The 25,361-nt window shown below is 42.4% G+C and overlaps 1 protein-coding gene across 2 annotated transcripts in view; it reads right to left on the reverse strand.

Annotated features, from left to right (window-relative positions):
* Positions 1-208: 208 nt before the first annotated feature.
* RUBCNL (rubicon like autophagy enhancer) overlaps positions 209-25,361 on the reverse strand; it is a 43,314-nt gene continuing 18,161 nt past the window's right edge. For both annotated transcript variants that reach the window (XM_025182108.3, XM_075919022.2), the window contains exons 4-16: positions 23,457-24,146; positions 15,867-15,952; positions 13,572-13,779; positions 11,826-11,930; positions 11,169-11,211; positions 10,312-10,444; positions 9,340-9,485; positions 7,522-7,586; positions 5,795-6,033; positions 4,793-4,854; positions 2,066-2,219; positions 1,872-1,962; positions 209-700 (exon numbers count right to left, since the gene is read on the reverse strand). In XM_025182108.3, coding sequence (XP_025037893.3) covers positions 591-700; positions 1,872-1,962; positions 2,066-2,219; positions 4,793-4,854; positions 5,795-6,033; positions 7,522-7,586; positions 9,340-9,485; positions 10,312-10,444; positions 11,169-11,211; positions 11,826-11,930; positions 13,572-13,779; positions 15,867-15,952; positions 23,457-24,146 — 2,132 coding nt within the window. In that variant the 3' untranslated portion in view covers positions 209-590. The remainder of the gene's footprint in view (positions 701-1,871; positions 1,963-2,065; positions 2,220-4,792; positions 4,855-5,794; positions 6,034-7,521; positions 7,587-9,339; positions 9,486-10,311; positions 10,445-11,168; positions 11,212-11,825; positions 11,931-13,571; positions 13,780-15,866; positions 15,953-23,456; positions 24,147-25,361) is intronic.

Below are 25,361 nucleotides of genomic sequence, written 5' to 3' on the forward strand. Positions count from 1 at the left end.
CTGGCATTTTACAGGTTAGAAAGTACTACCCTAGCGATTACAGCAGGCCTTTAAAAATAAAGCTGACCCACCATTTTGAGTTAGGATGTTTACCAGCATAACATTTTCAGGTCAAGGCATTTCTGTACTACTGTTTCAATAGAGAAGTGAAAATTCCTTATTTTAATCATCTCTTGCTGATAATAAAAATCTGACAACATTAAATAAATGAGTTTTTCAATCTTGTTTATTTTCTATACATTGTATGCGGTGTTACAGATGGGAACTGTCAACATGTCAAATATAAAATAATAAAAACTTAAGTTCCGAAACAAAAGAATAAAACACCAAATAGCACCAAAATATTAATGAGGGCATTAACATACAGTTTAATGTGATCAGTTAAAACTACTTTCTCTCAGGACTGGTATTCAAAGATAATATTAAAAGCTGTTTTTAAAAAAAGTCACATTAAAATAGCTTAAGGTAATAGGATAATTTAAAAGTAGAAATGTTTAAAACAACATTACCCGGCTTATAGACAGACACCATATGAATATCTATCTAGTTTCTTAAAAGTGATCTATGAGTTTCATCATTATCATTCAGCGTCACATAACCACAGATGGAGATTCTGCAAACATCCTCCGAGCAGCTATTCTCAGACATTTGGGGCACTCTCCAGACTTGAAACACTGACTGTGGAAGCACGCTTTGCAAACTGTTTAAACACACAAGTAGGTGGGGAAAATGGCATCAATAATTGTATTCTTTGATGGTTAATAGTTTATCCACATATGAAAGTAACTGAAGAAGACTCATGACCAGGACAACGAAACACAACGTAACAAGGTTAACTTCATATTTTGAGCCCAAGCCAATGCACGTTGAAGCCAAGTGGAGTCTTTCCATTGACTTCCATGGATAATGGATTAGGTCCAATAAAACCTGATGACAACAATATATTTACTCTTCAATCCTGATATATGTAAACCAGTAGTTCTAAAACTTTTTGACCCATGGCCCACCCCACTCAATATAAATCTTTCCATGGACCACCAGCTAACCACCCATGACGGCAAAGTGGGTGCAGGAGGGGAAGAGGGTACAAGCCTTGGATGGGAGGGAGGGTGCACGAGTGGACTGAGGGTGGGGAGATCTAGTCAGAAGGGAGGATGCAGGAGCAGAGTGGAGGTGCAGAGTCTCTGTGGAAGGGTGTGTGTGAGGGTGATGGAACTATGGGGTCAGGGCATGATGGGGCTGGGGCACTTACCTGGGTCCACACCCCTAAACATTACCCCCTGCTGCTCCCATTGGCCAGAATTCCGGCCAATGGGAGCAGCGGGAAAGCCTCCAGGCAAGATGTTTTCTGCACTTCTGTTCCTACAATGAGAGGGAGGAGCAGCAGCAGCATGCAATCACTTCCTCCTCCCACAAGGATTTAGCCCACAAGGCTCGCCCCCCTCTCTTCCTGGTGGCAGGGAGCCAGCACTGGCACTCTGACTTTGGAGGAGATGGGAGGAGTGTGGGCTGGGGGGAGGTGGTGCAGAGCTGAAGCACCAGCAGCAGTGTGGGCTCCTCACTGCTGGGGGGTAGGAGGAGTCCCGAGGTCCACCTACAAGATGGTCACGAACCTCTAGTGATCCTCAGACCACACACTTTGAGAACCACTAATGTAAACCCACACCAATAACACTCTTCAATTTTGTTAAGTTATATTCAAAGACACATCTAAGTTTTCAAATATATGATAAACTCACTGATACGTGTGGGATTTCTTGTGAGTTTAAAATTAGACACATACTTAATTACCTTGCAGAATTGGAGCCTGAAACATTGTACGTACACATGCACGTGGATGCAAAAAGAAATATGTTTGGGCTGGAACATACCTGTACATCTTTTACATGTGGCAATCTGAAATGGGAAAAGTACATCTGAGCTCTGGCAAAATTCACAAATAAATCCTTTGGCTTGACAAAGCTAGAAGAATTGAAAGAGTTAATTACTTTTTTGAAGTTTATAAAGTGCGTATTTATAAAAGAATAAGGTCAGTTGTGGCTATTCAGCAGGCTGTATTCCTTACCTCACAATTCTCTACATGAGATATGGAGCTTTTTAGAATATCCCTAAGAGTAGGAATTAACACCCCTTGTTTAATCTTTACCAAGTCATCCATTGAGAACAGATGCAGCTCTGTCGTCAGGTGGCTGGACACCTGTTCAAATTCTTTCAATAGACTGTAGAATTAAAAAAAAAAAAAGTTAAATTTCAAAGTAATGTGTATATCAAGAGCATGTTTATCAAAGCACGTAAGTGGAAGTAGCTAAGTCTAATCAACCAGGAAGAACAGGTTTTTGGATGCTGGTGGGTGTTAAAGCCTTTTAGAATATTTGTATACCTGTAAGAAAAACAAAACCAGAAACCTTATAGATAATTATTGGTCTTGTGCAGGCCACTATTAGAATAAAACATCGCAGAAGAAAGTCATATACTCCGAGAGGCTACCACTGTTTGGTTTTTTAAAACTTTTTAAGGATCCGGCTAGACTGTGAGAAGTTATTGGAAAAAGATACACAAAATGCAGAGCGCTCTGCATTTTGCGTATCTTTTTCCAATACTTTTGCCATAAGAGGCTTTTCCGAAATTTGGCCCATCTAGACTGGGCCAAATTTCGGAATAAAACCCTCTTTCAAAGCCCCCCTTCTTTCTCGTGGAACAAGGAATACAGGGGCTTCCGAAAAAGCACGTTTGCTCTTCTGCTTTTTTTTTTTTTTTTTTTTGCGCGGAAGAGCAAATGTGTTCCCCAGAAGCAGCAGAGTTTTTTCAGGATACCTCCAGTATCCCAAAAAAATCCCGTAGTCTAGCCGTACCTTTACTATGCAGCCATTGCAACAAGTGCAAAGTGAGCGCTAGGGAGCTGTACATTTCAACTTTCATTTGCTAACCATAACGAGAGGGAGAAGGAATGTATAAATAACGCTTAGCTTTGACAATTCTATTTTCATCGGTCATCAAATCATTATTGCCCCCAGCCCCAGATTAGAGAGGAGGGGGAGAGGCTAAAAACCTACTTTTACTTTTTTAAAAAAATTGTATTTATTTGACTGGTTTATAAAAGACCTCTAGTTCGATGGGTGTAAGTGATAGCATTTAGATATCTAGCCCAGAACTCAGCTCAATGTCCAAGTGATATTGTGCACACCCATAAATAACAGCAGGCACAAAGCAGACGCCCATTTACTTTTCCATCAAATTAAGCATTTTGCAATTACATGTTTGATTTAGACAAAAATAATAACGTTTGCTGGAGGAACATTTTACTTTTTTTTAAAACCACCAGTGTTTTCTAAAGCCACAGAGAAGTTAGGCTGACTAATGAGAGAAAGTAGTCAGCGCTACCTAACCTAAGCAGAATAAGTACATTTTTACAGCTTGTTTGGTGTCATTACTTAAGTGAAAATGGAATGAAGTTACTAAAAAGCCATTGTTTCAGCAATACATGGAATAACCACTTAGAAAATTTTTGAACAGAAACTATATCACTGAGCAAGGATACTCACATTATTTCTCTAAGAGGAATAGTATAAGAAGAATAAAAAATAATCTGCCAAAATTATTAAACACATCTACTAATCAATCAAATCTCATAAGTGTTTCTACAAAGGTGCTGAAAAAAACCTACCAGCTGCCTTATAAAATACAGTAATTCCTCATTTAACATGGTAGATACATTTCAGAAAATGATCGTGCTAAGCGAAAATGTGTTATGCGGGGTCAATTTTCCCATTGAAAATAATGGAAAAGGTGGGGGTTGCGTTTCAAGTGGTGGTGTCGAAATCAATTTTCTGTTGGTGCTGAGTTGTCAGCATCAACATTAGATGATGTACTGTACACTAACACTCCAATTGTGCAGCATCCAGTTGTCCAGCATCAACTGGAACCCGGAAGTGCTCCAGGCAGCCACTCTCTCGGCAGGGCTTCTGTGAGCCGCATGTGCGCTCGCGGCTCCAGCCTGCACTTGCTAGCAACCGGCTGCTGAGCACAGGCAGCTGCCTTCAGACCAGGATATAAGGTTGGGGGAGAAAAAGGACTGGGTTACAGTAAGGAGGGGAGGTGTTTAGCTCTGGGGAAGGGGAGGAGAGGGGAGGGAGATTGGGTTGGGAGTATGCCCCTGTGACGGGTCTGCCGGGACCCATACTGCATCCAGTGGGGGGCGGAGGGGAACAGGGCGGCGAGCCTTCCACTGCTTAGCAGGGAGGCGGGGGAAGCCTCGCCCCCTCTCCTCCACCCCCGCTTTCAAGCTGGTGAATGGGTGCCCCCAGCTTCCCCTGCCTCCCTGCAAAGCGGAGGAGGGTTTGCAGCTCGCTCTATAAGGTTCCCCGCCAACCTCCCCCTCGCTGGATGCAGTGCAGGTCCCAGCAGACCCATCACAGCCGCCTAGTATAGTACCTCTACTGTATTACCACTGTTTTCACAATTTATACTACCACACAAAGTAGTCCGCCACTTGATTTTTTTCGTGTTATTTCAGGGACGGTCATGTTATTCAAAAAACGTTCCTTTAAAAAAAAAATCGTGCTATCGCAAAAACATGTTAAATGAGTAATTACTGTACACCATCACTTGACATTTGCAATAGATAAGCATATGGGGGAAAGGAAAATGATGTTATCAGAATTTCTGATGGTCATATAGAACTAACTTCTTTAAAAAGTTCATGAAGAAAAATTCTTCTGGAGGGGAAAGCTCCAGTAATACCCATTGCATTTCCTTGACAAAGGATTTGCTACACGTAAATCATGCTCCATACCTTTCAGCAAACCTGCAAGTTTTCAGTAGCTTTTTAATATGCAAAAGCTGTTCTTGTATCTCCTAAAGGATAGAGGATAAGAAAACGTAGCATTTAAAATGAAAAGCAGAGCAACATATGTAAGCATTGAGAAGTATTTAACAGCAGCAATAAAGACAACACTCCAGTCATCTGAAGAAGTGGGCTGTGCCCATGAAAGCTCACGATACCATCTCCATGTTTTGTTGTTAGTCTTTAAAGTGCTACCAGACTATGTGTTGTTTTATAAGTTTATTTAAATGTAGTGTTTCACCAATACAGCAGTTTTGGTTTAAAATCAGGAAAGATACAGGAGGGACTTAGACAGATTAGTTATAGAATGCACCAAAAGGCCTGGGCTGCAAGTGAGTATTGAACGGTCAGTGCTGCAAGTTGTTCCACGGTAGGATCGAGAACTATACAGAACCAACTGCCCCGCCTCAGGGGAAGGGTTTGTAAGCTCTTCCTTTGAGGACACAAAAAACCAATAGACTTGTTCCTCACCCTTCTGCCCAGTCAGTTATAGAGCATGCCCCCTGCAACCCATGGGGAAGTCGGAGTGCCCACATGAAGGGCAGCTCCCTCAGTGGCAGGGAGAGGCAGCCAATTAAGCTGTTTCTGTCTCCTGGTGCTAGGTGCCTAGTGCAAGTACTTGTTCAACACAGGTATCTAATTCCCTGATGAACTAGAACTGAAAGTGGATTAGGAGAGGGTCTCTCTTTACGAGGTGGGACATGGGGAAGAGTAGGGAGGCTGGCAGCAGACCACACACAGATGGTACAGATAACTAATCAAGAATAGCCTGCACTGGATGAGTTATTGCTGGATAGTTTCCAGCTACATCAATAAAAAAATAGGCTAATTAAATCAGATTCATGGCACCTAGTCTTTCTTCTGGACATGTCCAGGACAACACCTTGACTTCATGACCTCCTGAGATCTCTTCCAGCTCTATGATTCCAGTTAAAAAGATGCCATACTTACCCTGACTCGGTTTAGTTCTTTTGCTTTTGCATAGAGGGTTCTGTTGATACATGACACATTGAAGATGGGTTTGTGCCATATGCTGTGCAGGAGATGTTTGGAGAAGTTACAGACATAGTACTTTTTGAAGTCCCATTTCAATAATATTCGGGCAGGGATGGAAGATTGTGCATAACTATGGCAACAGTCACAGAAGAACTTCCCCAAGTAATCACAATAGCGGAGTCTCCTGATGTATTCTGTGGAGGGAAGAATGGCTTTTTAAAGAATTGCTGTATTGCCTTTCATGTACCTCAACCCAATACTAAATAGTTCAGAGCTTCAGAAACAGGTAGGGGGGAGAGGATGCAGGAGGTGTTATTTTTTTTAAGATAATGATTTAAATATGGAAGCCTCTCTCTTGCCTGTGCAAGACAGATCACATTTACCACTATCACATTTTTATATAGAGCCTTATTGAAAATACTGTTTCCCCCTCCCCTACAAGTTCAGGAGTTGGTCTTAGGGTACGTCTAGACTACGTACCTCTGTCGCCAGAGGCATGTAGATTAGGCTACCAGACATAGTAAAATGAAGCGGCGATTTAAATAATCGCCGTTTCATTTAAATTTACATGGCTGCCGTGCTGAGCCGACAAACAGCTGATCAGCTGTTTGTCGGCTCAGCGCGATAGTCTGGACGCGCGGGTGTCGACATCAAAGGTATTTGTCGACCACCCAGGTAAACCTCATCCCAGGAGGTTTACCTGGGTGGTCGACAAATACCTTTGATGTCGACACCCCCGCGTCCAGACTATCGCGTTGAGCCGACAAACAGCTGATCAGCTGTTTGTCGGCTCAGCGCGGCAGCCATGTAAATTTAAATGAAGCGGCGATTATTTAAATCGCCGCTTCATTTTACTATGTCTGGTAGCCTAATCTACATGCCTCTGGCGACAGAGGCATGTAGTCTAGACATACCCTTAGTGAGGTTATACCAGTAACTCCCAATTCCTTTGCATAGTTATTGTTAATCATTCTCTGAATCTATGTCAATTCAAATATTAGTTTTGTTCTGCCAGTCATGAGTGAGTACCTTTCCTTATATAATGGACCCAATATAGGTCATGTCAGAGATTTCCTATACAATGATACCTGATGAAATGGATACATCTTCATATTACAAGGCATTAAACAGTTTGTGGGAAAAAAGCATCCCTAAGATTCAATGGAGTTTTGTGATCAAGTCTTCAAAAAAATAAGAAAGCCAGTTTCATACCACCTTTCTTTGTAAGGCCAGTTGACAGTATCAACTGCAAGGATTATGAATTCAATTTCAAAATATTTTCTAATTAAAATTTACAATTCACAGCCTGGAAATTTGAATTTATATTTTACTATTAGCCTACTTTTAAAAACTCAAGGTAGTTTACACCACCATAAATAGTGCTTCCTATTTTATTGTTGAAAGTCACCACCACTTCCAAGTGTGGCTATATAGGAGCACAGTGAAGTAGCCTACAGCTGATGGAGCAGGGCATTGTGTTCAGGCTGTACTGACATTTCAGGTTGTGGGATGATCTTATTGTGCAATATGATACTTGCATCGCCAATCTGGAGTGTTTTCTTCTACTTAACATATTGCCAGAACTGTAAAATATATCCCAACAATGCAAGAATACAGGATGGCAAATAACTGGGCTTTGTTTGGTGCACTATGTTTGGGGATGTTTGTGTTTCAATACTTACTCGGTTCTATTGGGGTTCCACAACCAGCACAAGTAAAGTTTTGTGCAGCTACCACAGCATCTCTCCTGTATAGATGGACAAAATTAATTCCGACTATCCAAAAGCATATCTGATCAGTTTGTCATACTGAGAGAATATCAGACACCTGCACTAAGACTTACAAATATTTTCAACTCTGAAGTCTGGAAGAGCAGAAGTCAGTTATAAAAGAGAAGTCCTGTGTACTATTTTACAGTGGAAATTTAAGCTAGTCTTTGTAGAATACCAGAGGCAACAAGGAGGCAACCAGAGGCAACAAGGAGTCCTGTGGCACCTTATAGACTAACAGATGTATTGGAGCATAAACTTTCGTGGGCAAAGACCCACTTTATCAGATGCATGTAGTCAAAATTTCTAGAGGTAGGTATAAATATGTAGGCCAGAATAAGGCTAGAGATAACGCGGTTAATTCTGTCAGGGAGGGTGAGGCCCATTTCTAGCAGCTGATCTGGAGGCGTGAACACCAAGAGAGGAGAAACTGCTTTTGTAGTTGGCTAGCCATTCACAGTCTTCGTTTAATATTAAACTGATGTTGTCAAAAGCAGTTTCTCCTCTCTTGGTGTTCACACCTTCAGATCAGCTGCTAGAAGTGGGCCTCACCCTCCCTGACTGAATTAACCTTGTTATCTCTAGCCTTATTCTGGCCTACATATTTATACTTGCCTCTGGAAGTTTCCACTACATGCACTTCGTCAGATGCGTCTTTGCCCGCGAAAGCTTATGCTCCAATACATTTGTCAGTCTATAAGGTGCCACAGAACTCCTTGTTGCTTTTGCAGATTGTGACGTAGTGGGGGTACCTGGCTGGTTTCTATGCTGCTGGCTCTGGGGTAACCCCCACTGGCTGCCGTGGGTACCACGACCCAGCAAAACAGGATGAGTCACTATGCAAACGAGTATGGCCAGCCACCCCCCATGGAGAGGAACAAAGGAAGGTGGAATGCTGCCCTGGCTGGGGGGCAGGGCTGGAAGAGGGTTAGTGAGTTCCTGTCTGGAAAGCAGGGGAGAAGGAGCTGGGGAGGGGGGCTAGGACTCCCCTATCTCAAGGGGAGCACTGAGGCCTCTTAGCCCCAGTTCCTGTAACCAGATTACATCTGTGCTGTATCCTGGAGGAGCAATAAACCACCCTCAATTCCACTGGCTGGTGGAGTCTGTTTGTGTCATTTCGGGGTGCAGGAGATGGGGGACCCCCAACGCGCCGTCACACAGATCCAGACTAACACGGCTACCCGTCTGATATTGCTACCAGAGATCATGGTATGTGAGAAGTGAGATACTTTCCCAGTTATTCTTTGAGAAAGCTTAAAGGGATATTGTGAACTGAGTTTCATTTGTCTGAGCATTTTGTACATGTTATTAAATTACAAATAATACTCCAGATTGTTTTAACAGAAGTTGGCAGATATTCTTAGTTTTGGGAATTTGACAGCACTTCAAGTATAGTAAGACTCTCAGTTCTGCATAGTGAGCCTTTTGCTTGCTGAAAATAACTTGCATGGCAGTAAAACAAACTCAAACAAACGCCCCCCACAATCCTTTAAAAAGTGACTCACTGTATTGAGTAATAATATTGTCAGGACATAATGACTGTGCAAAAGTAGGAATTACTACATAACATCCAGTGATACACTGGAGAACGCGGTACTGAACAGCCCTGATCCAAAGCCCAATGAAATCAACAGGAATCTTTTCATGGATCTCAACAGGCCTTGGAGAGGGTTCAGCGTATAACAGAAACAAAATGACAGTCACATAGACAAACAAGTATTTGAGACTTACTTGAGTGATGGATGAATACTAAATATTATTTGAAATCTAGGTGGGGCCCAGCCTGTGGTTCCTCTTAATCTGGATTTGACCTTTATTTTTTCTGCCAGATCCCCACTAGACTCAAGTTCCTTTGGAATATTTTCTTTATTGACAAACTATTAAAAACAGAAAGACAGAGACTTAGTCTGCAACCTAATAGATGAGCAGATGTGAACCTGCTCTGCAGTTCATGCAGTGAAGTGTCACCATCAACACACCAACAAGTGTCAACGCGATCACAGTTTTCATACCCAATGTCATGCTTAGTAGCAACTCTAAAAGGACTTCCTGGCTGTGTCTAGACTGGCCAGTTTTTCTGGAAAATCAGCCACTTTTCCGGAAAAGCTTGCCAGATGTCTACAGTGACCGCTTGAATTTCCGCAAAAGCACTGACGATCTCATGCAAGATTGTCAGTATTCTTGCGGAAATATTATGCTGCTCCCGTTCGGGCAAAAGTCCTTTTGAGCAAAACTTTTGTGCAAAAGGGCCAGTGTAGACAGCTCAGATTTGTTTTCCGCAAAAAAGCCCCGATTGCGAAAATGGCGATTGGGGCTTTTTTGTGCAAAAGCGCGTCTAGATTGGCACGGACACTTTTCCGCAAAAAGTGCTTTTGCGGAAAAGCGTCTGTGACAGTCTAGATGCTCTGTTCCAAAAATGCTTTTAACGGAAAACTTTTCCGTTAAAAGCATTTCCAGAAAATCATGCCAGTCTAGACGTAGCCCCTGTGTGCAGAGATCCCAGTTATATGATTGTGCTACCTTGCATTAAATGCAGTGGCGCTTTCTAACCAAAACAGACCCCTTCCCCAAATTGCTTTAAAAATAGCCAAACTTTGAACACATTTATATCATTCCTAATATCCTCCTCCTCACCTTGCCAATAAGGCAGCTGCACTGAATGGTCTAAATAATAAGCACATTGTGTTCTGTTCAGAGACTTACTTTCTGCTTAGTTGTATTCAGGCAGCGAGACAGCTGAATGTCAGTTTCTGTCTGTAACCAATGTTTCCTGAATGCTTGGTAAAGCTTCTGTGCTGTGACTTCAGCAGAATTGCAGCCCGGATCAAAAGATAATCTGAAAATTAAGCAAGCCAAATGGCAGCATTTCATAAGTAAATCTGTGTCCTCCACATCCCTGAAGATTCCTCACCCTTCCTACTTCCTGCTCCTCCCCCACAACTGCCAACCACTTTGATACACCTACGCCAGGGGTGGGGAACTTTTTTGGGGTTATAGGCCACTGACCCACAGAGAAACAGTCGGGGGCCACACACTAGTGAGAAGCCAAACAAAAAACAAAACACAATCCTCTCACTGATGTGACCTCTAACTGAGAAGCAGAAAGGAGAACACTCCCCACATTTCTCTCCCACACCAGAGCCTGGGGGGGGGGGCCCAGTCTAGTAGATTTTCTGTGCTCCAGCCCCACAGAAGGAGCGGGGTAGCAGGAGGGCTGGAGCACCAGTACAGGCTCCCCAATCCTCGGAGGCCAGACCAAGGCAAGCCAGGGGCTGCATCTGGCCTCTGGGCCTGAGGTTGCCCACTCCTGAAATACCCTAAAAGATCCCTGTACCCCACTGGCAATGATTAAGGATTCCATTCTGAGCCCAAAGCCATCTCCAAAATGAGGTGGAGATTTGCTCTCAGGCAATAATGGTCCCTTCCTGCCTCTCTCTCTGACACATAGTGTGATTCCATGAGGCTCTTGCTCCCTGGTAAGGTTAACTGTAAAAGTTGATCTCCCATGTGGCAGGGAAGAGTATTGCCATCTGCCTATTTACTAGGTTACAAAAAATTACCTTTTACCCGGAGATGCTGCAATATTTTCCCAGTCTTCAAGTTCTGCAGAAAAGGAGGAAAAATTTGTTATCCCTCAAAAAGCAAAAACCTCCACCTTCTATCGTTGTATTCTATCTATTTTAACTTCTTATATGGCTCCTATTACCTCAGTATCTTAGCATCTTTAATATATCTATCTTCACAAGAGTGCTGTCAGGTAAGGAAGTGCTCTTACTCTATTTTACAGATGGGGAATGGAGACCCAGAAATGCTAAATGACTTGCCCACAGTTATGCATAAAACCTGTGGCAGAATAGGGAATTGAACTCAGTGATGTCTCAGTGACTAGACAGGGTGTCTGTGATGTGTGCGCTTTGGACACTACCACATTATATGGCATGTGCACATTAACACACACATCAAGCAGTGGAAAGTATTCTTGCTGTAGATATGAACTCCTGTATCATTATTATGTATGACAGAGTTTTAGCACTTATGCAAAGCTATTACAGCTCTTCCCACTATTATTATTATTGAGAGAAATTTTATCATTCTCCGGGGCATTTGTATTATAAAATACATACTATACATGCAGATCTGGAAAAGTGGCACTGAAGCTGTTAGTAAATCTATCCAGACTCATAGCAAGTTGCATCTGCATAATCTGAAAGTCTTACCAATAATTACAAATTCATCATCTGAGTCACTCTCGGAGTGAAATCTGACAGTCTCATGATACGACGGTGGATTTACTGATGACCTGACCTGCAGCACAGCACAACCTTTAACGAAGTAAGTGACCCATTAACATGAGTTTTCTGGGGAGATTAATACATTTGGATCTTATGTCCTATTTTAAACCTTCAGAAACGGTCTTCTCCCTTTCCATCAAACAAAAGCCACACACTCAGGCTGTGTCTAGACTGGCAAGTTTTTCCGCAAAATCATCTCCTTTGAGGAAAAACTTGGCAGCTGTCTACACTGGCCGCTTGAATTTCCGCAAAAGCACTGACGATCTCATGTAAGATTGTCAGTGCTTTTGCGGAAATACTATGCTGCTCCCATTCGGGCAAAAGACTTTTTCCGAAAAACTTTTGTGCAAAAGGGCCAGTGTAGACAGCTCAGATTTGTTTTCCGCAAAAAAGCCCCGATCACGAAAATGGCGATCAAGGCTTTTTTGTGGAAAAGCGTGTCTAGATTGGCCACGGACGCTTTTCCGCAGAAAGTGCTTTTGCGGAAAAGCGTCCTGCCAATCTAGACACGCTTTTCTGAAAATGCTTTTAACGGAAAACTTTTCCGTTAAAAGCATTTCCAGAAAATCATGCCAGTGTAGACGTAGCCTCAACGTACAATGAGCTTTTCGGTTGTATGTTCTGTAGGGTAGAGACGGTCATTTCTTTTGTAAAGCTCAATTTATGTGCATCTTAATTTTTTAAAGAGTATATGTTGCATTTATTTTCTTTCCTTTTAAATCAAAAAGGAAGAAACTTAAAATGTTTAATTGAGTAGTCTCTTGGCAGGTATATTTAGGCACTTCTAATGGTGTATTTCCAAGATCACAACATAAATATTAGAAAGCATATGTTCAACCATGTAGCATATTCACTAAGATTTAATTATAGGAGTGAGGTAGACGTAGGCACTTTAGTGTGCATATTATTTTGAGTGACACTAGGGGGTCTGAGCTGGTTCAAGCCTGTGTTAAGATCCTGCAATTATAAATATTTAATAGTAATGTGCTTCCTCCACCCAATACACTTCTACTCCATTTATATTCCCTCTGCAAAGAAGTGACACCGTTTAAATTCATGTTGCACAACAGATTAAAATCCCTTTTGGGACATGCCCATTTCACAAATTCATGTACTGTACAGTGTTACACTAGCACAGGCACTTGCTACCCTGACATGCTATATGTCCACAGATACTGCTTCAGACTTCTTCTTACTCAAATGTCTAGTGACTGATACATCAGCTAATGAAGATAGTCAGATTCCCTACCCCCTTAATACAAAAAAGGGAAGATGCAGAAACCACACATTGCAAATATTGCATTGGAAGGTGGGTTTTTTAAAAATCCTAACTTGACATTTTTACTAACAAAAACCATGAACTACAATTTCTAGTGAATCACAGCCCAGCACAAAGAACACCACACACCCCTGTGCACACTCCAAAGAGAGATGCAAACCATAAAAGATGTGAATGTTGAAAGAGAAGAACGGGCAAGCCTGGGAATCATTTGGAGAATCAGATTTCAGATTTATCCATGATAAATCTCATAGGGACAAGCAACATGTTATTCCTGACAACTTGTCTGGGGAGTCGGTGGACATTAGACAGGACAGGGAATCTTTCTGTAGGCTAACGAGACAAAGACTGGCAAGAAATACTGCAATATGGGTAAAAATGAAATAACTTGCCTTCACAGCCACTGTCCGAAGATGCAGAAGAAGCAGATTGTGTCTTCATTCTGGTGTAAGAGGATATTTCTGAATAAGTCTGATAGCTGCCTATTGATCCACTTGTTTCCACCGCATTCCAGGGCTCTGCCTGTTGACTTAGGATATTACATTTCATTTTTTCTACAGATGCTATGATCATATCTGCAATAAAGAAGTGTGCATTCTCCTGGACACAGAAGAGAGGCATGTTTATTATTAGTTTACTTGATCAATTGGAAATTAGTGTTATCTTCTCTTTCCAACATTTTACAAGCCAAGAAATGCAAACTTAAAGCATACCTGGACTTTAATTTATGAAATGGAAGAAAATTAGTATAAAACAATACAGATAAGAGATGCAGTATCTAAGAAACTCAATTTATGTCTGTCAATTTTTAAAGCATATGTTGTATTTATGTCCTTTCCTTCTTTTAAACCAAAAAGGAGGACGCTTCAAATGCTTAATTGAGTAGTCTCTTGGCAGGTGTGTACATTCAGCATTTTTAATGATGTATTCGCAAGATTACAACAACATAAGTTTTAGTAAGTATGTGTTAATCATGTAGCTTATTTACTAGGACCAATTAAAGGTATACAGAGATACTTTAATGTGCATGTTAATTTTGAAGTGAGAAGGAGTGGCAGGCTTTAATATTACTACTTAGATGAGACATAAACAGAAGTGCAAAAGCACGTGCCTATCTCTCAGACTTAATTCTTTGATGTTTGCAAGGTATAATTAATCCCTTACAGGAGGGGAATTGCATGTATTAGAAACCTGCGTGACTAGCTCAAAGATCACACTGGAAGTTGTTCATAGAGCCAGAAATGGAACACAAATCTGCTGGTTCTCATTATGTAGTGGCTTGTTTCCTTGCTTGCACGCAACTTCAAGGTCTCATAGGAAAGCCCATGGCTTAAAAATACCCTCAGGATCTAGAGCAGCAACTCGCGAGTGGCATATATCAAATAATCCACTAAAAATTTGAGAAGGAAGGTAGAGAAGACCTATTAAATTATCTATTACCTCTCCTTGTCAAGGCAAGATTGTAATCTTCAATACGTAGATTAGTGCTTTGTCTAGTGTTCTACCAGTTCCCAGGGGAGACTACTTCACTGCCTAACAGAAGTCAACAGTCTCCTGATATCCATCCTAATTCTATCCTCTTAAGCTCTATCCCACCCTCTTAGCTTTATACTTCTAGTTAAACATCTGGTCTCATCCTGGATGTCTGAACCCTTTAATATTTATTATTTTCTCCCATCTCTCATTCATCATGACTGAGCTCTTTTGATCTTTCCTCTGATCATTTGTGAAGGGGGGCAGTGATGCCTACTGGACAGAGCACTCAACTGGAATTCAAGAAATCTGGGCTCTACTCTCTGCTTTCCCACTGATAGGCAGTGGCAAAATGATGGAATCTAAATTAGTTGTTGACACTCAGGAAAGATTTTGGAATCATTAAGAATAGTTCTCTGAAAACATCTACTCAACATGCCGCAGAAGTAAAAAAAAAGTTACCAGAATATTAAGAGCCATTAGGAAAGGGCTAAATAAGGTGACAATATATCATAATGTCTCTATATCATTCCATGGTATGCCAAGACCTTGAATACTCTGTGTAGTTCTGTTCACTCCATCTAACAAGATATATTGGAACCGGAAAACATACCGAGAAGGGCAACAAAAGTGATTTGGTAAATAGAACAGCGTCTCTAAGAGCAGAGATTAAAAAACTGACAACTTTTTAGCTTGGAAAAGAGAGGACTAAAAGGGGTTATGACAGAGATCTATGAAATCTTGACTGATATGGAGAAAGTGAACAAGGAAACATGACTTACTCCTTCACATGGCACAAGCACGATACAAATCCTGTGCTACACTTTCACAAAACAGTGTGAAATAAAGCAGATAAATTGAAAGTTGAGGAAATGTGATGTTTAGAAAAAACATGGAATGAAAAAGAGAGTTTTTTAAAGTATTACATTCTCTGGAGTAAGTGAAAGGATGGAGTATAGATGAAAAACATTGAAAAACTGTACTGGATTTTAATTCCTATGAAGAGCTCATCCTAAAACAGAATGAAAGGGCATTTTAAAAAAAGAAAAAAATAGCAAGTTGTAAAGACTAATTTTGGCATCACTAGAGCTTGTTCCTCTTAACACCAATCAGATGGAATTGGTTCTACATAGACTATCAAACAATCAAGCATAATTATTCATAAGTGATTATTCTGCACTAGAACATTGGTACAATCAATACAGTGTTCTCACCTTCTCCACGTCCATAGGAAGCGTGACGATACCCTGCAAGGAACGGTTCCGGGAAACAGTTCCAATGGTTAAAGCTGAAGTAGCACCTGTAGATGTAACAATAAGCATTATTATTAGCCCCAACCGGGCCAAATGACAGAAAAGCCTCTTCCAGAAAAGCAATCGGAAAAAGCTACACAAACTATACTTAGCCTAAGAGAAAAACTTGCCCCATTTTCCAAAACTGTCAACTGGGGAGAGGAAAGAGAGAGTAGGAATGACCAAAGTTAGAGATGGTTTGAGAGGCCTTTGTCTTTTGAAAATATAGACAGTGCTTAAGTTATCCAGGCAACCTGGAGACAGAATGTCAAGCTTAGGGGAAAGAAAACTTAAATACTCTTCAACACATAGCTTCATTTTACACCTGCCTCAGAATTCTAAGCAAAACCCAAAGCTGTTCACTTAGGTCACTGCCAAGTGCATAAAATACCACCACAGTGAACTACAAAAAGAGAAGTATGGACCTGAGCCATTTAAAAAAAAAAAACATGGTGAAGCGAGGGTACTCTATGGCAGTGGTTCCCAACTTTTTTTATACCACAGACTGGCAACCCCATTCAAAAACTGTTGGTGGGTCATCACTGAAATATTTGCATATTCATTATGGTAATTTTAGCCCATGGTCTATCAGGCAAATCAAAGTGCGGGGAGAGACATGATGATTAACAAGAATTTGAAAAACTGCTGGGCACACACACATTTACAAAAAAAACATTAAAATTGTTTCTAATACTTGCTAAAGAGTATTCTCCAGTCCAAACCTTTTGCCTCAACTATTGCCTCTTTAATTCTGGTGCAATTAACAGGTCTGACAGTGCTGACACATTCTGCACATTCATATTTTCCTATGCGCTTAATGATGCATAATAATAATAATAATAATTAATAATGTGTGTACCTGCTGGCTAGGCGCATCTAAAGTAGTTGAGCCAACTACTCGCTTTCTACCCACCCCCTTGCTGCCTCTGTATCATAAGCAGCAAGGGTGAGAGGAAGCAGGAGCCAGTGCTAGGGGAAAAACCAGCTTAAAAGCTAGTTCCTCCCCAGCACCATCTCTGTGGGGGGAAGGAGAATAGGGTCACAAGGGCAACTGCCCATCCCAGGATGGTTGGCCTCACTGGCCGGGGCAGCCGCGCTCTACGCAGCCCTGCCACGTAGCAGCCACCAGAGCTAGAACCAGGGCCACGCTGAGGCTGCCCTAGTAGGGACAACCTCACCACAGCCCACCTCCAGCACACCCGGCTGCCCGCTGCTCCACTCACCCAGCTGCTACATGGGTATGGGCGCAAAGGGAATTCTCTGGGGAACCCCAGTGGGCAGACTAAATAAAAGCTGGGGGCATGGGCTGGCAACGTACCACAGCCCGGCAGAGAGGGGTTCACACACCCATGGTTGGGAACTGCTGTTCTATGGTACTACAGTAAGCACATGGCAAGTTAAAGCTGTTCAGAACTGTTAGCCATTGGCTGGAAGATAAGACACACAGGAGCACAACAGGTGTCTCTCTCTTCCCTGCCTTGCATGTATTGGCTTGTTTCAATTAAAACCCCCTTGGGGCAGGGCCTGTCTTCTTATGTACTCACAGCACCTGGCTCATTCTAAGTTTACCACAACAAAATGATTTAGAACATCCAGACAGGCAAATGGTCTGTCTTTTTCAAACTAGATCATTTCCACCACAGATGTTCTGCTTAAAATTATAAAGAACAGAGACTCCCCCAAACATATAAGAATGGTTTACGAATGTCACTCCCTCCAACTAACTAGCACTGAATATTTCTCAGTACATGAAGCATTTTTATTTGGCTATAAGCCTTGTGAAACTTCAGCGAGTATATTCAAAAATATAGCTATGTATACCAGTTGCTGCTACAGCAGGGCATGGCAAAATACCTTCAGCCTCTTTGTACATGCACTATTAATCTCTGGAGCACATTCCCTGCTTCTAAAAAACAGCAGCCCAAGAATTGTCAGTTTTAGCCCCAATATAGGGGAGCTGTGATGCAGCTAATTTATTAGCCTACTTAAAGGTTCCTTAAAGGTTGCTCTTATCTGAGAAACAGACCTTCCTGTGAACTGCTCAAGTGCCAGAAACACTCACACTTGGATTACTCAACAGCCAACTTTCTCGTCAAGCAAGATAACAGACAGCACAGGTTGAGGTTTGTCATATAAATGTCAGATAGACATAACTGATTTGGCAAAATTCTGCCCTCTTAACTCCCATCCATTCCCATCACAGTCAATGGGAACCCGTACAGGTTGCAAGTGAGGTCAGAGTGTGTCCCTTTCTCTTTATGACATGAATAAAAAAAAAAAACGAATGAAAACTACTTTGAAATCTAATTGCATTTCTCTCTCTCTAAGGCAGCTGCTTTCATCCTTTACTGAAATAAAGAATTTAATGGGAGCAAAAAAATGTTCACAGTGATACATCTGGACTATGTAGAGATTAAGGATGTTAAGAGGTGGGTAATTCACTAATCAAGTAGTCAATACAAATTTTAATGACTATACGATTAGTTGATAAGGGAAGGCACTCAGCCCCAGCTTGCACCAGGTCAAGGAGCTATCCCGCTGCTGCTCTGCAGTTTAAATGTAATAAGAGCCAGGCACACAGGACAAGGGCTGCTGCAAAAGCAGCCTCTGCCCGTGGCCAGTTCAGGTTGCCTTGAATGGGGCTGTTTTGAGGCAGCCTTCCCTCCACACATCCCAGAGGCAGCAGAGGGGCGGTGGGGGCAGACAGCACCACAAAGATGGTACTGGGGTAGGAACTAACTTTTAAGCTCGTTCCCCCTAGCGCTGGCTCCTGCTTCCTCTCACCTTTGCTGCTTCTGAAACAGAGGCAGCAATGGGGTAGGGAGAAAGCGAGTGGTTGGCTCAACTAACTGATAAGCCTAGGCTTATTGGTTAGTCGATTACTCGCTTATATCCCTAGTAGAGACTGAAGTCTGATCTACAGCAGGTGTCCAAACTGAGAAATTCTAGCTCCTACCCCTTGTCAGACTTCTGAGGAAAGAGTTCATTATTCCACAGGATTGGGTATAGTTGTGAGAAACAAAGTTGTTGATTTGAGAGCTTATAAATCAAAACCATTCAACAAGGTGTCATTCCTGGACTGGGCACCTGTCAGGAATAAGTGCAAAAGACTAATCTTGACAATGTTTTTTCCAGCACAGAACATAATGGAAGAGATTGCAAAAACAGAAATCATAATTTGATGAAGACAAATTCAATTATGCATGACAGATAGAGCCTTGTGTAACTGCCAGTGAGTGGATTTGAACCTAGGAGCTCTGTATAGGAGCCTCTACAGCCCTGGTCACCAACAGGTCGATCGCGAGCTACTGGTCGATCTCGAGGCCACCCCCCAGAAGCCCCACTACTTACCTCAAGAGGTAGTGTCAGCTTCAGAAGTCCTGCAGCTTAGCACCACTTCCGGCAATTCCAGAAGTGCGCTAGCTGCTCTGCCGGCCCCCTGCACTGCACAGGAGGGGTGAGTCAGCCCCGCGGGAGGCGTGCAGGGGGTTTCCCGGCGGGGAAGGGGAGAGTTGGCCCCGGGGCAGGCGTTCACGCGGGGCTTCCCGGCGTGGGGGGGTTTGTGTGGGGACAAGCGCCCGCGGGGCTTCCCTGCACCGGGAGGGGAGGGGGGCGCGGCCCTATGGGCAGGCGCGTGCGGGGCTTCCCTGCACGGGAGGAACCCATTGATATCATGCACGCGGGGCTTCCCTGCACAGGAGGGGGGGGTCGGCTCCAGGGCAGGCGCGCGGGGCGTCCCTGCATGGGAGGGGGGGTTGGCCCCGGGGCAGGCGCCCGCGCGCAGGGTTTCCCTGCATGGGGGGGGTTGGCCCTGGGGCAGGCGCCCGTGCGCGGGGCTTCCCTGCATGGGAGGGGGGGTTGGCCCTGGGGCAGGCGCCTGCTGGTTTCCCTGGGGGGGGGGGAATGCTGGGAGGAGGGAGATGCAGGGCACTCTCTGCCCCCACTGGCACCCCACTCCCCAGCCCCCATTCCCCAGCTACAGAATGCTGTCCCCACTCTCCTGTCCCCAGCCACAGAATGCTGTCCCCAGCCACCGAACTCGGTCCCCACTCCCCTGTCCCCAGCCACCGAACTCAGTCCCCACTGGCACTCTGTCCCCTGCTGCAGAACCCTCTCCCCTACCCCCCCAGCACCCTGTTCCCTCTCCCCTGCCCCCAGCCGCAGTACTCTGTCCCCACAAAATGTATAATTATAAATGCTTCATTTTAGATTTAAATAGCATGAATAAAAAACAGACCATTTATTTCATAACTATAAACACGTGATTTTAATTGAATGTATCACATAATTTAAAAATAAACTGTTTATCAGAGTGTGTAAATAAGGGCTGGGGATAGCAAGTGATGGACAGGAGGAGAATAGAGAGGGCGGGGCTTCAAGGAAGGGGCGGGGTGGTAGATTTTCGCCTGTTCTGAGATTTAAAAAGTGATCTTGTGTGTAAAAAGGTTGGAGACCACTGCTCTACAGCTTGAACTATAAAGCCAACTGGCTCTCAGCTTAGGCTGTAGAGCTCCCTTGTTCTCATCTGTTGCTATAAGTGGTCTAAGTGCCATTACATGGGACAATGAACCACACTAGATGCGTGGGTTACACTTACGTGGATACAAAATTTGTATCCGCATCCGATCCACAATCTACAAAGAAGGTCTAAGGATATAAAGCAGGAATCAGCAGATTTGCAGGGCTCTGGATACAAAATTTGTACCTGCAACCAGTCCAAGAGCTGCAAAAATGATCCAAAGTTATTTGCATCTACATTCACAGATACAGATTTCCACAAATTTCCAGGGCCCTACCCACCTCTGCAGAGAAACTGGGGAGGGGGAGAAGAGCAGGATCTAAAGTATTAACAAAGAGAAGGACTTTTTAAAAGTGTTTACATCTTTAGCCACTCCTCTCCCCTCAATTCATTTTAGCATTTGTTTCCAGGTGACCATTACACTAGCCAATGACATCAGATTCATGAGCCATCCTACAAGCCTCCATTGTTAGCAACAAGACAGAGAGCTGCATGCAACTTAATGTACAACAAACCCTGGCAAAATGGTTTGGAGACTTGGCCAGGATTAAACTAGCCAAACCTGCACGACTAGCTGTATGTGATTACAAACATGGGTGTAGTTTGTTTCTTCCCTTGTTTATTCCGGACAGAATCCAAATACATTATACCTGGTTCAGTGAACAAAGTACCTAACTGGAGCAAACCGCAATCATCACAGCCACACCAATCAACTGCTCCCAGCTATGAAACTGTGTCCCCCAGATAACTTATTGTTCAAGTCCCTGATCCTGTAGTGGGATTTGCCAATTTAGGAGCTCACTGCAGGATCAAGACATGTTTTGAATTAACATAATATTAGCCATTTACAACTGGGAGAGACTAGAACCATGGTGTCCAACCAGTTCTGAAACAGAAGCCACTGCAGTGGCTACTGCTATAATGCACACTCAACTGGCCAAATAGCCACACCAGAAATTCACATCTTCACCAACTTTATGCTTCCAGGATAACAGAGGAGTTATACAATTATACCAATGAAAGGAACCCCAATTCACTGAGGACTGAGGATGACTTTTACTCACATTGTTACTTTTGTTTAAGGCTCCACCTATTTAATTCAAAGTGCCTGACTAATTACTGGACTAAGAATCATTTTTGGTGAAGATTCAAGACCTCTACCATTTCATTTAGTAACTGAAGACCTGATCCAAAGCACACTGAAGTCAATAGCTCTCATTAAATGCCTTTTAGAACAGGCCTTGAGGAGATTCCCAATCCATGTTTCTGGGTCCTCTGAAAGCTTCAGCAAAACTAGGTATGGAAGATTTGACAACCCTGAGATTTCTAAAGTAAAAATTGGAAAAAAAAAATCAAATTCTGAAGACCAAGGCTCTGACACTTCAAATCTTTGTACTAAATCGTAAAGAAGAGAGTACAGCCTCCCCCCACCACCACGCACCCTTTCCCTTCACGCTCACTTTATTTGTATTAAAGTAGCAGACAGAGGTCTGAACTGAGATTGTGCCCCAATGTGCTAGGCACTGTACCAACACATGGGAAGAGACAGCCCTGGTTGCAATCAGCAGCCCATTATACTCTAAAGGACAATACAGACAAAGATAGGAGGAGACATAGGGGCATGAAGCAACCTGCCTTCAGGAGACCAGTGGCAGAGAGAAAGAGAGACAGGTCTGATTCCTGGTTCAGTGCCTTGTCCACTAGATCATGCCATCGCCCCTGAAGTCACAACTTGTCCTGCACCTTGATAATAGAAAACTTTGCCAGTCTGGGACTGCACTCTTCATATGACAAACAAAAACTGAAGCTTAACATCAGCAATGTTGTGCATGCTATATTTAGAGCAAGGGATTCCTATAAAATGCTCCTGATTCTGTTCATGTGCTCACAAAGAGAAGTGGGGAGCATCTGATGAGAAAATAGATTCCTATAAAACAGAAGTTATTTATCATAATTCTAAGAGGCCATGCCCCAGGAACAAGCAAACTTACTGTTCGCATTTTTGTAGAAATAAATGTGTTTTTTAAAGGAACAAGATATGAGCATATTGCAAATAAACCACAGTATTAAGATTCATGTAATTTGAAGAAGGTGGATGCAACATGAAATGTTTTTGGTTTAAATCTGAAGACACCATCCCATTGACAATACCTGCCTTTTGGTAAAATGTAATATAAATTCTGAAAAAGGTATGAGTCAAGTGTGGCATATAGCAGTACCCAGAGAAGAGATGACTCCCCAACAGAGTCAGAGAAACAATCCCTCTTTCTTGTCTGCAGCTTGGTGTCAAACATAATAAGGGTCTCAAAGGCATCCTATCCTCTCCAGCACATCTGTCAATCATTAGCTAAAGCAAAAAAAACACCATGATTTACTTTATTTGCTTTTAGCATAAGGGAAATTCTGAGATAAGAAAAAGTCAGATGATAGTCTCTTAAGTTACATTACCTTCATTATTAAGAGTTAAATGACCTCTGTTCTACTAGTTATTCAATACTAAATTAGAATCAGTTAGCATTCTTACAACAAGCAAATAACACACACGTTAACTAGTCAGAGTTTCATTGATGGTTTTGCCCCCAAAAAACAGAAGTTCTGAATTTGTTATTCCTCCATCTTTACTAAGTCCCATTCCAAGGCTTGGATTACAATACAAAGTTAGGTTGACCCAGCTACATCACTCAAAGATGGAAAAAATCCACACCTAAGTAGCACAGGAAGTCGACTTAAATCTCAGTGTAGACAGCACCAGGACAACAAAATTCTTCTGTTGATGTAACTAGCACCTGTTGAGGAGGTAGATTACCTTCCCTGATGGGAGGGGCTCTCCTGTTGCTGTAGGTAATGTCTACACTTGAAACACTACAATGTAGACAAGCCCCAAGTGGCAGAGTTTGCGTTGTCAATTATATCCACACAGTGAGACCAGTTTCACTAGGGTCTATCCACTGGTACTATAAAAATCAAACTGAAAGTGATTAAATGAAAGTTACCTTGCTGATCTGAGGGTGCTGACTGGGCGCTCAGGGGAAGAACACTGCTGTCCTCGTCTCGAAGTGTCACAGGTTCTGAAGTCTCAACATTTCTAAATGGTGCTGACAGCTCATTAGCTGTTGAATCTGGAGAGATTCCTTTAAAAGCCAAAGGCTGGTCTGGTGAACTTGGAGAGTTTTTAAGTTCTTTTTCTGAACACATACTAGCAGATTTTGCCAATGATGTCACAGTACCTCCAGTTAATGTCACTTGAGTAAAGTAATCACCCTGCAGGGGAGCCATTTCTGAATAAGAGATGCTATTTGAAGTGGAACTGATGGGACTTCTGCCAGGAGAAAGTGGGCACGATAATGAATCCAGTGAAGATTTAGAAGAATTACACTGGGTATTATCCCAAGATGCTTTATGCCTTACAAATCTGATGTCCATTTGTGTAGAAGCAATATTATGAGGTGTATAATCTAAGTCAGTGTCATCATTAGAATCACCATCACTACCCTCCTCCAAGTGTTCCATATCACTGTCTGGATCTTCAGTTTTCTGCAATGCAGTTTTCTCTGGTAGTGAAGATGGTTTAATATCAGATGCATTTAGAACTGATACAAGAATTTCTTTAATGGCTGCAGTACTGTCCAGGAATGAACTAACATTTCCTGAATGCCCAATCACGGCTGGCCTGGAATACTCATCTGTTTAGAAAAAGTAAAGGATAGAGACGTTAGGAAGTCATCATAAAAGTTTACTATTGAGAACAATAAGTTGGAGAACAGCTTCAATAAAAAAAAAAAAAAGAAATCCAGACCACTTCTCCTACCCCAGAATGTTAAGGATCTTGCAACCAGGAAAGGTTTCTATTGTTGATCAGATCATACAACCATTAATTGTAAGGTAAGGTAAGCCATTCATTGCCAGCCACGTATAATTAGCAAACATTTCAACCGCAATTGGTTGTCCCAGTATGTTCCCATGTGTCACTGTTTAAAATTACGCATGAGCTAAAAAGAACAAACCTTCAGGAGATTCTACAGAGAAAAAACAAACAACAAAAACGACATACACAATGCTCCAGTATTTACACTACCTCCTGCATTAAGGCAAGAATGGTACATAAGAGTTTAATAAGGCAGAGGAATACAGATTACAACAAAAGGCAGAGGAGTCCTGTGCTTTGTGTCAAAAAGAAAAAGTCTTCAGCAAATCATCCAAACTCAATGGCAGGCTGAGTCTTAGGCTTAGTCTACACTACAGACTTGTGTCCTTATAACTACAGAGTTCAGGTGTATGGAAAACTCCATATCCCTTAGCAATGCAGTTATACTAACTGATCCCAATGTAGACAGCACTATGTTGATGGGAGGGCTTCTGTAGCCAACATCACTATCATCTCTTAGGCAGGTGGAGTACACATGATGATGGGAGAATTTCTCCCACGGCAGTGCTATAAGTGTAGGCAAGCAAGCAAGAAAGATTACTAGTAGACAAAGAGGATAATTCTAAATGTTAAACTTTCATCTTAAGGAGCTGCATTTACTTCCTTTTTAGTTTCAAAGGTCATCTTTATAGACACTGAATCCGCAAATGAATGGAAACAAGCACCAAATTCAGATTATAAGGAATTATTCTTGAACCATAAAATAGGACTACATTTTTTTAAAAAGCAGCAATAGATACTTATACAGTGTTTTACCAAAACCTTAACATGTTTTGACATGTCTCTCTTTCAAAGAAAAAACTAGCCCCCTTGAAGCACTTCCCCACTCACTAATACATCTGCTAGGTCCAGACGAAACCCCAGCTGGTGGGAAAAGAAAGCAAGGACAGGGGGTGCTTTCTCTGCAGACAGCCTTCACACTCATTTATACTCTCACTGAATCCAGAGGAGGCACCAACTGAAAGGATGGCTC

Source organism: Pelodiscus sinensis, chromosome 1 (genome assembly GCF_052426305.1).
Source record: "Pelodiscus sinensis isolate ZL-2025 chromosome 1, ASM5242630v1, whole genome shotgun sequence".
Lineage (NCBI taxonomy): Eukaryota > Metazoa > Chordata > Testudines > Trionychidae > Pelodiscus > Pelodiscus sinensis.